This window comes from Gavialis gangeticus, unplaced genomic scaffold (genome assembly GCF_001723915.1).
Source record: "Gavialis gangeticus isolate Ggan-Ray unplaced genomic scaffold, GavGan_comp1, whole genome shotgun sequence".
Taxonomy (NCBI): domain Eukaryota; kingdom Metazoa; phylum Chordata; order Crocodylia; family Gavialidae; genus Gavialis; species Gavialis gangeticus.
The window spans coordinates 38442816-38458315 of NW_017729027.1; the positions used below are offsets into that span (position 1 = coordinate 38442816).

Sequence of the window (15500 nt, forward strand, 5' to 3'; positions counted from 1 at the left end):
AATGGCCTGGCAGGCTGAATCCAGCCTGCCCCTGTCATAAAAGGATTGTCCCTGCAAGCCCAGGAAGCAATCAAGAAAAATCATTCAGCCACTCAACCTAGTGCCACCAACTCCAATTATTTTACCTACAACCCATCTCTGAAATACAATGCAGACATACAGACCATGGAAAGGGCCAAGTGCAAAATGAAATGTGCCGCAAAAAAGGACAGACTATAAAAGAAAGGGTTTATTCTCTCACGGGGAAGAGTGGGCAGTGGAAGAGGGATATCCCTTAGTATTTGGAAGATTACTGGGCAAGAGAAAAGAGTAGTAGTAATATTCTGTACTCTCAGAAGGGGACAATACTTCTCAGGATTTTTGTCATTGCAAAGATCTGTAACTAGTTAATAGGTTCCTGATAAATAATGCTTTCAATTTGAAACACTGTCTAACTTTATCCCAACCATGCAGTTGTTTCAATAAAAGTTATCACCCAAAAATATTCCCTGCTTCTTACATAATTCCTGGACCATCATGACTATATCACTCTATAATTACCAGAACATGGAAGATATTGTGGTCCTTCAAAATATGCAAAAGAAACTATCATAATTCAACCAGGATGGTAGCCAATTCTGCTTTTTCACAAACTATACAAATTCAACTCCTTACCAGTAGGGGAAAGATTTTCCCTTTTGTCCTTCATGTCTTTTATTCTCCTTTCCATCGCATTGCATTGCTCCTTTAATTTACTAACAGGGCTGTACACTAGCGAGCCATCATCCTCAAATAATAAAACTGGTATATCTGTTTCTAAAAATGAAATTGCAGTTTTCATGTTAAATTAAGTCTTTCATATGTGGAGAGAGTACACATTTAAGTTACAGGAAGTTCACATTTCAAAGTGTATTTATCCAAATCAAAGATGCTTCCAAACTCAATGACCACCCCCCCAATAATTAGATTCTAAAGACACAACATTTATAAATTTGAAATAATTTTCCATGTACAGAACCTAACTTTTAGATGATCATCTTAAATTCACCCCCAACACCACTGCAAGGGGGCAGGTAGCAAGGGAATCAAGCGGCTTGCTCCTGCCCTTGCCTCCTATCCCCACTTCTGCCTCCCTCCTCCCCTCTACATGCCAGCATGTCCTGGTACCTGCCCCCCACCACAGTGCCTGTATCCCCTGATGCTCCCCACCCCACCAAATACCTGTATTCCCACCCCTCCTTTCTACAGCTGACCCTTTGGCTCTGGTGCTGCTCCAGCCCAGGGCATAAAGCCTGTGGAGCCTGGCCATGCAGCAGCTGTTGTAGCAGTAGACACTCCAGTCAGGGCCCAAAATGGGAACAGGGCCTGGAGCTGCTACTACCATTGCTGCATAGTTAGGATGGGGCTGAAGTAACCACGTATCCTGTGCCTCAGGCTGGACTAGGGCCAAAGCCATGGCAGAGGATAAGTGATGGTGGCCAGGGATCGGCAGACGATAAGTGATGTGGGGTGGGGGAGGCAGGCAGAGAGGGCAGGTTACAGGGGTCAGGAGGCTCCTGCAGCTTCAACTCCAAACCCAAGCCGCAGCTGCAGCAGCCACCTGCCTCCTCCATCCTCCCCCGACATGTACTCAGGTTCAAGACAAGAGGCTTCCCCCCTCCCCCCACAATGGTAAATTGGGGGGGAAGCTTTCATCATGGATTTGACCAAATATGGTACTTAGAAATTATTGTTCCCCAAAGATGTTCCTAACAATGCCATAAACTTAATTTTGAATTCCAAAAATACCCCCTCCTTCAAGATATGGAATTTCTTAGAGACCTGCAAAACACCCTTCATTTCTCATCAACAAAAACTACTGTAATAGCTCTTAAAAATAATTTGTGTTTAAAATACTTAAAGAGTAAATTCTACCTTACAGAGTTCTTATACATTAAAAGACACTAAGTTTTTTTGGCATCTGTTTTGGTTGGGTTTTTTTTTTGTTTTTTTTTTAATAACCTGGCAAATACTTAACTCACCTGAAGCATTTTTTTGTATATGTAGTTCTTTTGCCATCTTATCTAATCTTCGTTGCAGTCTTCTATCATTTTCTGGTGTTTTTTCAATAAAATCTTTTGGTTGCATGCATTTATGCTATAAAATACATAAGGCTACATAAATACATACATTAACCACAGTATAAACCTTACTTAAATTAAAAAAGATATTTAACCTTTGTCTCCTAAGCTTATTTTGAGCTACAATTATTTTATACTGGATTTTGAAAGCTCCCCGGGACCCAGAGACAAGTTAATTATATCATAAGTGGAACGTCTACCAGAGCCTATTTTTACACTGCAGAACAGTGTTGAGATATGCAACGTTTAAAGAAACTAGCTCAGGTACAGAAATCAATTTACCTGTGCCACCACAGAATTCTGTATGGACTACTTTACCTTGCCAAAATGGGTGAACACATTACTTACTGTACTCTGCAGTGTAACATCCCATTTAGCACTCAGACAGACAAGGTTATTTTGGTAAATCTGCTATCTTTTATTAGACCAACTAAAATAGCTGGAAAAATTCTTTGCAAGCTTTCAGGTACAGACACCCTTCATCAAGCTGAGAAAGCACCTACAGTTGGTCTGCGGTCTTCCTGGATGGAATAGAAAAAGCACAGACCAAGATGCTTCCTCAGCCTGACAAAAGGTATTTGTACCCAAAAGCTTGCAAAGAATAATGTTCCCACTTATTTCAGTTGGTCTAATAAAAGATATTGGATGTACCCAAAGAACCTTGACTGCCTATGTCCTTAAGCCAACACGGCTACAACCTATACCCCTTTAGCACTCAGCAGTTTTGAAAATGTTACCCTCACTTTATCTCCTCAAAGCCTGTGTTTTCAGGCATGTATTCTCCATTCACTTATATATTCTCTACTTTAAGACACCTCACTGACCCAGAAATACCGAGTCAAAGAGGTAAGCTTTGCAAGATGTTCCAGAATTATAAGCTTCTTTTGTTGAAGAGCCCCCAAACTCCTTGGTGATGGGTGTCACAATATTCCTCCTCACAGATAAGCTGCCCCAAAACAGATTCAGTCCGAAAAACAAGGACTAGCTCAGAGAGGCCAGAGGCATCAGGTAATGTTTCAAGTGAGTTGAGATAAACAGGCCAGTGACCACACCAATGCCAAAAATACAACCCTAAATACAGACAATGGTGACATGTCATGACTCAAGAGATTTACTGACTCCTGTTAAATTGGCTAACAGATAGTTATCTCAGAGGAATGGGCAGTAACACAGAAAAGTCTAAAATCTGAGAAGTATAAGACTCTGAGGCCCCTGGCAGACCTGCAAGTAAAGGCAAGATAGGATCACACTTCCTGCCATGATATGCAAGCCCACCCTGTGGTCTAAGCCCATGTTCAGTTAATGGCTTGATAGGAACCAGCCACACATTTTTTTGTGTAATAAAACAAGAAACAAACCACAAAGTTATCACACCATTAACTGTATTAACATGTGGCTAGGTAACAACTTAAGATGTGATCAACTGGGTAACAGTATCTGGAAGTCTGGCCAGTAATTTACCTTTACTACAAGGATAGGTCCTGAGGTACCTGATAATTCACAACCTTGTAGTGAGTATAACTAAATTCTCTACTGTATGTGGCTTCCATTGGTAATTTTACTTGATTGGTAATATCCCAATAAACGTGTGTATAGCTCAGAGGAGTTTGCTTTGGTTCGTCTTGTATTTCTCCAGGCAAAAATCAGCAAAAGACTCCTAGAGTAATCCTGAGTGTAACACTAAAACAAATAAGGCTCGTGGTTCAGAGATGTATTTACTAACCTTAAATCAATTATAAATTATACACTCACTTTTTTAATATGTAGGGGTAATCCTTCACTGGCATACACTGCAGGAAATAAAGATTCATCAACCCGTACACCAGTTTCTCTGCATCTATAAAAAAATTCAGTAAGCAGTTAAACAAAACATTATATTACCTCAGCTCTGTAAATGAAGCACTAACATTCCCCCACAAGAAAAGCTGTGAATATGTAAAATACATAACACGTCAAACCTCTTAAAGACAAGAGAAATGCCTAGAATAAAAAAATGACTTAGAACTAATGGTTACAGCCTATAACATCAATAATTTGTAAATAAATATGGGAAGCCAGTCCTTAGAAATAAAATGGAAGTAGAAGGTTCAGAAAACTTGACTCCACAAGTCATTTCCCTTCTTCTTCTCCCCTCAGCTCCCTGAAACAAACAGTGTAAAAGCTTTCTGGCATGAGTCGTGTCCCTCAGTTATGGCCTTGCCCACAATTCTGTAAACTGAAGGCCTCATCTCTCACCAACTAGCAAACCTAATCTGGCCCCTTACTGAGAGTGCTCTCTCAAACCAGAGCCCACAGAATGTTGTGGGCAGGCACTGAAAAAAGAAGGACATCTTAGCTGCTAAGCAGATGGAGAAAAAGAGGTAACCTGGTATTTGCTTTTATCATTCTTCACTTAGGCTAGGGAAAGGCGTTCAATTCTAGCACTAAGAATTTCCAGGAAACAAGTAAAACTAAATAAATTAGGTTGGGATGTACAGATGTTCTAGCCTGCTGGCTGAAGAGCTACGTACAACTCAAAGGTGAGCTCTTCTGCCAGGGGGTGCTGCAGGACTTCCCCTTGGGTCCCCCTGCCACTAGGGGAGCCTGATGATCGACAGGCGGTCCTCTCTCCTAGCACAGTCTGGATACTGTTCTGGCCCAGGAAGCAGGGTTCCAAAAGGGTTCCCTAACAGCTCAATCCCCAATTGTACACACAGCAGCCAGTGCTCTTCCTCCCTCTCAGCCCTTGGGGAGTGGGAAAGAGTACTGTGGGACAATGTGGTTCTTGGGACTTTGAGAAAACCATAAAGGCATACAGGGGTTTCTGGGTGCTAGAAAACAGCTTGCTCTAAAGTTCCTTGTTCAGAGCTATCATTTTCTCATAGGCAGGCAAGGTTCTTCGAGCAGATGTGATATCTTTTATAAAATATATAGATACATAAAAAATATCACATCTACTCGGAGAATCTTCCCTGCCTGTGTCCTTAGACCAGGGGCTGGCAATTATTTTGGGCGAAGGGCTGCTTACTGAGTTTTGGCAAGCCATTGAGGGCCACATGACAGGCAGCCCAGGGCAAATAAATATTAATTTTCTAAATTTTTTAGGGGCCCCACGGGCTGGATAGAATGGCCTGGCGGGCTGCATCCGGCCCGCAGGCTGCATTTTGCCCACTCCTGCCTTAGACCAACACAGCTACAACCAACAACCCAGCATCATTTTCTCATGGAAGAACTAGTTTTGTTCTGCAAAAAAAATAAAACAAAAAAATCCTTTAGCTTCTGTATGCTGGCTTTTTGTGCTGGGAGAAAGACACTTTTCCTGGCACAAATGTAATGCCAGTCCACAGCCCCCTTCTCCTGCTTTTGTCTCTCTAGTGTCCATGGAGAAAATGGGCCGTGTCTGGGCTTTACTCACGTAGATTTATATTGCCAGATCTATTAGTTCACCCCAGTTAGCTATATTTCTTTTGATTTTCACTACTGAAAACTTATATGAGAACTCATGGGCTGAAAACTTTCTGGGCCCAAATTCCATCCATGCCTACTTGTGAACGCTCTGAGTGAAACTGGGGGAATATTTTGGCTACTAATATAGGTCACACTAAAACACAATTTTAACTAGTTCTCACTGAAGTATCATTTAATCATTCCACTATTTTTCAAACCATACAGAAATGATTATGGAAGCGCTGTGGAACATTAAACAATATATTAGGAGTTCCTTAAAATTCACTAAAAATGTGATTCTAGTGACATCTAGTGATCTTACATTTTTAAGTACGCAGATATAACTATAATATATCATTATTAGAAGCACCCCATTTCAGAGTAGAATACTGGCAAATAAATTATTACACAGCTATATAATTTGTTTTGTTCACAGGATGCAGTGTCAAGTAATAAGATGTTATAACATTAATCTTGACTTTACTGAAATTCTTCTTTGCAATGTTCTAATACAGAATGCTTTCAATAAAAGTTTAACTCAAGTAAAGTGCCAAATTCCAAGGCCCTTACTGTCTGCATTTCCTGACTTTAAATTTGCATGATGTTGAGTAGCTGACCTTGAATTTAAAACTATAATAAAGTTCTAATGATACTATCATTTGGGTTTTAGTGTCCACTTTTTAAAGCTCATAGAATAATGTGCTTTGAGATAGCTTTTAGTATTTAACATTGTTTGCATTTCCCAACATTTTAGGTTTATTATGAAGTCTTAATAAAACAGTAAATACTACTTTGTCAAATTTCATTCAAGTTTGTCCATTGCTATTAAATCAGGCATTGGAGTTAAGAGGGTATTAAAAGACTGTCTAAATATAAATCAGTGCTCCTAAGCTGAATAGCATAGTACATCTAGCAGTACCATTCTATGCATTTTACTGGAACATTTAAAAACATAAAGGAACAGACATTTAGATTTTTAATAGTAAAAACAAGCTGGTGAAAGCCACACAAACAGACACCACCACTAGTTTTTTTCTATATTTAGCGAAGAAAGATGGTTTTCTCTCTACTTCCAAGCCATCTTTATTTTTTAGCATTTCCTGACTTGCAAATGTGTAAACCTGCAATAGAGTTGTTAGTTAAATGGAAACCTTGTGTTCTGGACAGATACAAATAAATAAATGATCCTTGTTCCTAAAGATTTTGACATAAAATACAGACAATGCGGCAAATACTAGAGACAGAGAAAGTTAATTAAGGTAGCATTCACTCAAAACTTCACATTTTACCCAACTAATTGTTTATTTGGTTACTGTCTTGTGTATCACTGCTCAGTTATAAAAATGGCAGCTATAGGTATAGATTTTGCCAAGGAGGAATCAGTTTTTGTTACAGAGGGCATGGATGACAACACGATCCATGTGATGGCTTAAGAATTTTTTTCAGCAAGAGTCTGAAGGCAGCTGTTTGAAGTGGGTGTCATGGAACAGTGACAGAAGGAATACTGTTTGCCTGTGACAGTGATTGCATGTATATTGTTCACATAACCAAGGAAGCCATTAAAAATCTTCATCCTGAGGGCTCCGTCATTTAGCTCCAAGTGACTTTAACTGTTGGAATATGGATTCCAACAGATGACTGTACAAAATAAAAGCAAATGTTTTTACTACGCATCTGTGCAAGTGAACAATTGTTTATAGTTTCTGCACCAGCTAAATTTAAAAGATAAATGTTAAATTAGTCAAATTATGTTTTTCCTTTAGTATCCTAGAGCTCCTGTAACTCTGAGGAAGCACATACTTTTTAAGGTGTGGACACACACAGCTGAACAATTCCAAAATGTCATTGATTGGAGACTGATCTAGCAACTTTAAAGAGTCAGAGGCAACCAGAGCCATAACACTCCTGGTAGAAAAGTCACCTTTTAAGCACTTAAGTGGTGTGGCCCTGAAAACAGGATGGGATTGAGTACCCAGCCAACATGCCTCACAGTGGGCAATTGGTAAGGGTAGGGCAAATGCTTGTACCCACACTTTGGGGATCCTAGTGGGTAGGTGACCTGTGAAAGGCGCTCTTTTTTTACTTTTCTGCTTTCCCTTCTCTTCTAAACATGAGTTCATTAAAGGTCAGTAACCTGCACCTGAACAAATTCTGCAGTGTGCCTGCCTGACTTGAGGTCCCAAATAGGGGTGGGTGGAAAAGGAGTTCCTGGATTCACATTTCTGGCTTCCCAGAAACTAGGGGGACATGATGAGGGATTACAGTGGAGCAGAAAAGGCAGACAGCTGGTTCCTAGAAAGATTGCCTTTATTGATCAAGCAGCATAATGGAACTCGTTGACAAAAAGTGCCAATAAAAGGAAAAAGAATGGGGGTAGTACACTTCTGACCACATGCCAGAGCAGCCAGTTACAGCAGAGGAAAGGAGTAAGAAGCAATGCAGCATGAGATCCTATAGGGCCAAACAGACCAGTGTCATAGAATACTTGGTGTCGACAAGTAACATTGACCCAGGTTCACAGTGAACTGATTCAAAAGAGCACTTGATTTTCCAGCTATATTTTTAATTGTTCCAGGAAGCTTTAAGCCTGTTTAACAGGCTTGTACATCTTTTTGTTTCAAATTTAAGCTATGTTTAAGCTTGTCTAAGTGTTATGTATGTCCATACCCCAATATTATAGGTTTAGGGTTGAATTTGGTCCCTTCTGGAGAGTGTACTCTTCAAGACTAGACAAGATTTCAAACTTTCAAATTTTACTTGCACATTGATACACTTAGCCACCTGCAAAACATAATTATTTCATAGTCAGAGATTCACAATGGAATCACCCATCAATTTGATTTGCATCTGGGAAAGACAGCCTGAAATACTAGAGACTTGAAGAAATATAACTCTCAGATAAAATTTCCCTATTATTTTTCCAAGTCTAGTTTTTAGAATGCAATTTCATTATTAGGTTAAGACCAACTGAAAGGCAAGAGGCAGTATAAATCTGACTGAATATCTTTCCTATCAATATATAAGTTAGAAAGAGATGGTTCACTTATTTTAAGCAACAAATTCCTTTTTGTCCAATACAATATTGGCTAATGCCTGCAAATCCACATCTACACTATCTTGAGGATGTATGGACCTTGAAGATATCCTAGGATGCTTTTCTGTGCTTTTGTATTGTTTAGAAAAACACAAAGTACCTTTTGACATTTTGAGAGATTTTTATGACTGATCAGACATCCAAGTTATGCCATGGTTTCTCTTCTTTATCAGCATAATCTGGATAAAATGCAGGGAGAGTAATACTACAATCTCTTGGTATCTGGAATTTTATGTCCAAAGTTCATCTTTGTTCTCAATACAAATTTATGCTTGTGAAGAGGAATCTTCTGGTGCCACAGAAAGAATTCCTGATTTGCCCAAGGCTGACATAGTAGTGATAAAAACGATCACTTTATGCTACAAAATTAAAAAAGATTTCTTGGATAGGTTCAAATTCTGTTTTTATTACAGCCTCTAAAACCAAACTTTAATCTCATGAAGTACTCACAGAGTGGTGTCTTGATCAGGGTAACTGACATTTATCTATAAACTATGAGATTGCAAGTTCCAAAAACCACAGCACACTACTTTGTTTCCCACTGGGAAAGACTACAATTCTCAGAAACAAGTACTATATTTTCCTGTGAAAAACAGAAATTCTATTGATCACGAAGAACAGATGTTATCTTTTCTTAATGATCCATCTATTCAAATCACTTTGGGTGATGAGAAGTAAGGGGTAGAGGTTTGCAAGAATATAAGCAACACATATAGCCAAAACAATTTCAGGGGTGTACTTGGTAGCTGTGTTGGTCTGAAACAAAAAGACATACAAAACACTAGAACTCTTGGTTCCAATATAATACCTTTAATTAAACCAACTGGAAAATGGCAAGAAAATTGTCCTTTTCTGCAATCTTTTGGATCAAAGTCCCTTCATCAGGCTCTGGGAAAAGTGTAGATGGTACAAGATGATAAGAAGTCCCCATAGGTAGGAAATAAACTTCATTTTTGCAGTTTTCTTGCCATTTTCCAGTCAGTCTAATAAAAGGTATCATATTGGAACCAAGAGTTCTAGTTTTTGTATAACAACTATTTCTTAATTTTTCAGATGGAAAAAAAAAAATCTTTGATTTGGTCTCCTTAAGGTAACCAGCATACCTTGAAATAGTAGCACGAGGATCAATAATAAAACAAACAGGAAATCCTGCTAAAGCACTTTGTGTGTAGTCTGTTGGTGTGGATCACTGGCTCACTTTTTCATTGTCCCCATGCTTGTTGATGTACTTTAGACAATAACCCACTAAGGCTTTTATTCCAGATGGAAAAAAAATAGTGTTTCTGAAGCCACTCTTGTTGCTGCATCTTGTACCTCACTGTTGAACAACTGAATCCTCTTTCAGCCAGGAGGACCAAACAGTTGAAGTCACTTGGAGTTAAATGACGGAGCCCTCAGGATGAAGATTTTTAATGGCTCCCATGGTTATGTGAACAATATACATGCAATCACTGTCACAGGCAAACAGTATTCCTTCTGTCGCTATTCCATGACACCCACTTCAAACAGGTGCCTTCAGACTCTTGCTGAAAAAAATTCTTAAGCCATCACATGGATCATGTTGTCATCCATGCCCTCTGTAACAAAAACTGATTCCTCCTTGGCAAAATCTATACCTATAGCTGCCATTTTTATAACTGAGCAGCGATACAAGACGGCTGCCCAATCAACAATTAGCATCTTCCTGATGCTGACATAAAAAAAAATGTATGAGAGATATTACATTACTAATTATATTTCCTGAATTACAAGTGCTGATACCAAATGCAGCTTGTTCTCTCTAGAAAGTGACTATATGTATAAAGGTTACTTCAAGTAAACAACAGCTGATGTACTTTTCTTCATTTTCAGCATGATTCAGTCTTAACGCTGGTTCAGATTTCTTCTTTCCTTCTGAAACTAGTCATAATATGTAATATTACTTACTTTTCTACCCACAGTATGGAAACCAGTTTTACTCCAGTCTGCTGTGCTTTTCTCCATGTAGCCAAATGTCCTTCTTTGAAGATTACATGAGTTACATGCTTGTTAAAAGTTTTTGAAACCTACAGAAATATACAAGTAGAAAGTTTTGGATATCTCCACCCACCTAATCTTACAACCATCATTAAACTACACAAAACATTCCACTTTTACTGCACTAAACACCACCCCTCTAAAAAAACCCCCAAAGATGATAAGCAAATAATGGGTGAGAACAACAGAAGAGAGCAAAGGGAAGGTAAGAGCAATTCTGAAAAAACATTTTATTCAGATAGTATGTCTGTCTACCTTTTCTGCTATATTTTTACTTCTGCATACTTCTCTCTTACACCTTACTACACTCCTAAGACCAGCCAGAAGCAACATCCTACTAGTACCATCAGTGCACCACCATATTTGGTGAACACATTTGGGAGGCTTTTCTTGGTAGTCACTCCTAAGTTTTGAATTTCCTGCTTCTCAAGGCCCACCAGAAATGCTTCAGAAAGCATTTCAGTAATGCCATAAGACCTTCCCATTTGGACAGGAATTTAACAAGCCAGGGTAGGTTGGGATATTGTTTAAAGATGGTTTGTTTTATACTCCGTTTGCCGTTATGCTGTCTCTCTCTTATAGTAAGACACCCTGATTTTTTGGCGAGGACAGCATATAAGTTTAATAAAACAATCAATCTTTGTATTAATATTCTATGGGAGATAGCAACACAGAACAACAAAGAATGGCCATTAAACCTTGATGATCCTTTATTCAAATGGAAGTACCTTTGGCTAAGGAGTTAGTTTCATTGTAAAGTAGCTATCTGTCCAACTGCAACAGTAACTAAGCAGTGGAATACCTGATAATGAACTCTGATGGATGAGCCAAAATAATCTGACAAATGTTACTGAAAATGAAAAAAAAAAAAAGAGGCTCTCTCAGTGGCCATGTTGGGGAAAGAGCAGAAGGAAATTGGCTGTGGGGACGAGCTAACAAGCCATTAAAAGTAGTGAGTTCTAAAAATAAACTAAAGAAAAAAAACTGGAACATGAAAGAGAAAAAGGGTGAATGGTGAAAGTTGAAACTGAATTCTGATTGTAATTGGGGCAGGTACTTTAAAAAGAAAAAAAGCTTTAGCAACTCTTTGGCACCACTAAATTCTAACAGTCAATGCTAGAAACTTACCAGGATTATGGACTCTTTTCCTGGGGTTTAAACTAACTGAGCCATCAAAAGAGTTAATACTGGAAAAGCTGAGGTGTCTACTATACAGTAAGTATTTTGATAGACATGAAATTGGAAAAAAAAATATATTGAGAGGAATTAGAAGCAAGGATTTGTGGGTGATATCTTTTATTGGACCAACTGTATCATCTGGGGCAGTGGGGTAGGAAGTGGGAAATACAGACAAGCTTGTGCGTACCAAATACCTCAAGCCTCTGCCTCTGAGAAAAAGCCTCAAGCCTCTGAGAAAAAAAACAGACACAGCTAGAGTTAAATAATGAACAGATAAAGACCTGTGCAAAACTCCATATGAAAACAGAGTATAAGCAACCGTCTCAGGTAACTAACAGACAAGAGAAATAGTGTTTTTATTATTAAAAATCAACGAAATCCACCCTGTACAGAGGTCTTTCACTCCTATACACGCTAAAACGAAAGCAAAAGAGGCAAAAATGAACAAAATGGATGTTTTACAGAAAATACGTTGTTACAGAAAATACAGTATTGTTTTTGATATTCTAATTTCCTTCAATCTGAGTGAATGATAGCAAAAGTACCAATAGATGATGACACAAAAACAAGTTTTAAAAAACTTGAAAACCGTGCGTTTTGCTACTTGTGCTGTTATCCATTGTCAGAGAAGCCAGAAAAAGACAGGAAGATCTCAGTAAGATTATAGCCTGAAATGGCTACCTAAAATAGCACCCATTTATTCAAGGAAATAGGATATCTACGAACAGATGCAACTGTTTTTATCACAGTCATATCTGTTTGTAACAAAAATCCATTTTATTACTCTTTAATTCAAGTTAATGGGTACCCAAATCTACAATGGTTCATTTTGTGGGGCACTATTTCTTCATGCACATATTCCCCAAGGTGGGCTAACCACTGTAATATCTGTTCTCCATCAACAGCTAATAATAAACTATGTTCATTTGGATCACTCATGTTTGTAGATGAAATGATATTCAGTATGTTTTTATACTGATATAGCTTAGCAGCTTGGACCAACTGTGGGTTTGCATATAGTCAGCTCAGGTCAGTGTTCCTCATTAGACAAAGGTTAAGTCTATGTCAAGAAAAAGCCTCTATTAAGATATTAATCAGACAGGTAGGAAGAAACTCTATTCTGGGAATGTTTACATGGAATAGAATGTGCATCAAAAATGGCCTAGTGCACACCCAAGAGTACTGGTACACTTAATAAGCAGGTGCCAGATCTTAGAAAGAAATAGACTACCAGAAAAAAAGCATGTTCCCCAGGAAGCAGAATAGGAAATGAGGGATGAAGGTGATAATGAGAAGTGAATTTATTTAAGCCCTGGGTGGTGAGAAGAGGTGTAGTATTTACTAGGAGCCCAGAGGAGAAAGGGAATCCAGCCAAGGAAGCTGGAGAATCACCCAAGAAGCTGGCAGGATTGCTTGCTGCTGGAATTACAGGGAACTTCAAAAATCTATTCCAGGGGAGAAATTAGCAAACAGATATTTGTATCTCATTTTTGCATTTCTCTAAATCTAATTCATTTGCTTTTGCTTTTTGGCTTAAGTAATGAATCAGTTTGGTCTTTCTACCTTACAATTTATCTGGTTATGAATGATCTGAAGGCAGTTGGCACCAACAAGAATTCCATTCATACATGAACAGGAGACCCATTTTCTTTTGTGAACCCAGGGAACCCTAAATTTCATGGGATTCTCTTCCACTAAGCTGTAAAGTCTGGTCAGGGTGCTGATCCAAGTGAAGCCCCAAGGATACTCAGCAGTACAGTAGGAAGAGAAGGCAGTAGCCCCAAAGCAATATCAAAAGCACTGTTAACTGATGGACCAAAAAATATTTTTTGAAAACTTGTAAAATTAATTTTGCTACTTGTTCTGTCACTTGCTGTCAAAGCAGCCAAAAAGAGTCAGGAAGATGTCCTAGTGAAATTATAGCCAGGTATGTAAATTAGCAACCTCTTAGTCAAGTGACATATTCCCTATGTTCATGGAGAGTCATATCTGCTTGCGAATTGTGACTAAAAACCCCCAAAACAAAAAATCCCCCCAAATATAAAAAAAATAAAAAATAAAAAATCAAACCCCACATACCTTTTTACTACTGTTTACTCATGTAAACCCAGCTGTGATATACACATAGCAGAATCTAGCTCAATTCTCTGTCCTGGGTGCAATCATTTACTAAGTTAGAATGAGGTACAACTGAGCAAGTGGAAAAGTTTGGGGGTCCAGTACATCCGGGGGGGGGGCACCTCCCATTTTGGAAACAGGAAATAGAGTGATCTGATCTGGGGGGAAAGGGGGCTCAGTACAACTGCACCCACACCCTTCCCCTCTCACAGGACCTGTGTGCATGCCTTCTTAAAATGGCACTGAGGGCTAACACATGAACAAACACAACAAGGGTTTTAAGAATCTCTAACAGGGAAAACTGTGGAAGAAGGAAAAAGCCAAAACATCCAAAATACAAGTTGATTCCAGTTATGGTTCAAAACTTCATAGCTAGTGGTTTTCGTGAAAGTCAAAATATATTTTATGCAGAAATCACTGGAGCGTGTACAAAGAATCCACAACCCCATGTTACAAGGGCCACACTTCAAGTGCATGGAGGAAATATGGGAAAAACCCTTTGTTTTTAAACCCAAAAGCTTGCTAAGAATTTTTTTTTCCAACTATAAGTTGGTCTAATAAAAGATATCAGATTCACCCAAATAACCTACCTATGCCCTTAGACCCACATGCTACAACCTACTCCCCTAGAGGAGATGTGGGCAGAATTCAGGTCCTTGGTTTGAGGTATGTATCAGTATAGCATTGACGAGGTAAGTGGAAAAATACGGGTTTGTAGCAGGAGACTCAGATTTTCATTTCTCGGATCTATGTATTTGTCTCAAGTCCGCTGCACGTGACCAGCACACCTGCTTCACACCCACACATCTTGCTGCGCCTAGCACACCCACACTTTTCGGATGCCAACACGTGGACGGGTTTAATGCATTCCCTCCGTGACACTGACGCTCCCAACTCAGCATATAGCGGCAGCACCCAGCCCGCGAGTCTCCCCCGCAAACACAGTCCCGCTCGCAAGGAGGCGGCACTAGGACAACAAACAAGCAAGGTGGGCACCGGGCCACTCTCGTTTCTTACTTGGGCTCCCATGTCTTGCAGCTGCTGCGCAAAGGTCTTGGAATAATTCTCCGTCCTGTTGGCGGACCACACCTCCACGTAGGCGGAGACACCTGGGGGACGAAGAGGGGTCATGAACACAGTCCATCACGTGTGACAGCAGGAAACGCGCGGGGGCCCTTGTCGAGCCCAAATCCTGCCTCCCTGGCGGCGGCAGGAGGCCCCGCTCCCCCCTTTCCCGCCCCGCTCCCCCACACGCGGCGCCGCTACCTCGCAGCACAGACTCCATAACTGCCGCGCGCCAACGTTCAAACCGCTTCCGAGCCAACCGCCTGCAGCGCCTGCGCCCCGCCGCCCCAGCCAATCAGAGGCCAAGCTTGAGAAAGACCCCACCCCCTCCCGTGCCTTGCGGGGGGAGGGTTGAACTAGGCGTCACTCCAGGGGCGGGGCCTCAGAGCTACAGGGGTCACGGCTGAGTGGGCCAGGCTTGAGGTAGGATGACATCATAGCTGGGGAGCTAGGGGTTACGTGCGCCTGCGCGGGACCTTAGGGGAAGGGAATGCTGTAGGGTG

At 40.1% G+C, this 15500-nt stretch overlaps 1 protein-coding gene across 5 annotated transcripts in view; it reads right to left on the minus strand.

The window, feature by feature from the left end:
* MCPH1 (microcephalin 1) overlaps nt 1–15277 on the minus strand; it is a 269106-nt gene extending 253829 nt beyond the window's left edge. For all 5 annotated transcript variants that reach the window (XM_019520597.1, XM_019520596.1, XM_019520598.1 and 2 more), the window contains exons 1-6: nt 15199–15277; nt 14950–15041; nt 10546–10664; nt 3852–3936; nt 2001–2115; nt 655–789 (exon numbers count right to left, since the gene is read on the minus strand). In XM_019520597.1, coding sequence (XP_019376142.1) covers nt 655–789; nt 2001–2115; nt 3852–3936; nt 10546–10664; nt 14950–15041; nt 15199–15217 — 565 coding nt within the window. In that variant the 5' untranslated portion in view covers nt 15218–15277. The remainder of the gene's footprint in view (nt 1–654; nt 790–2000; nt 2116–3851; nt 3937–10545; nt 10665–14949; nt 15042–15198) is intronic.
* Between the last annotated feature and the right edge of the window lie 223 nt (nt 15278–15500).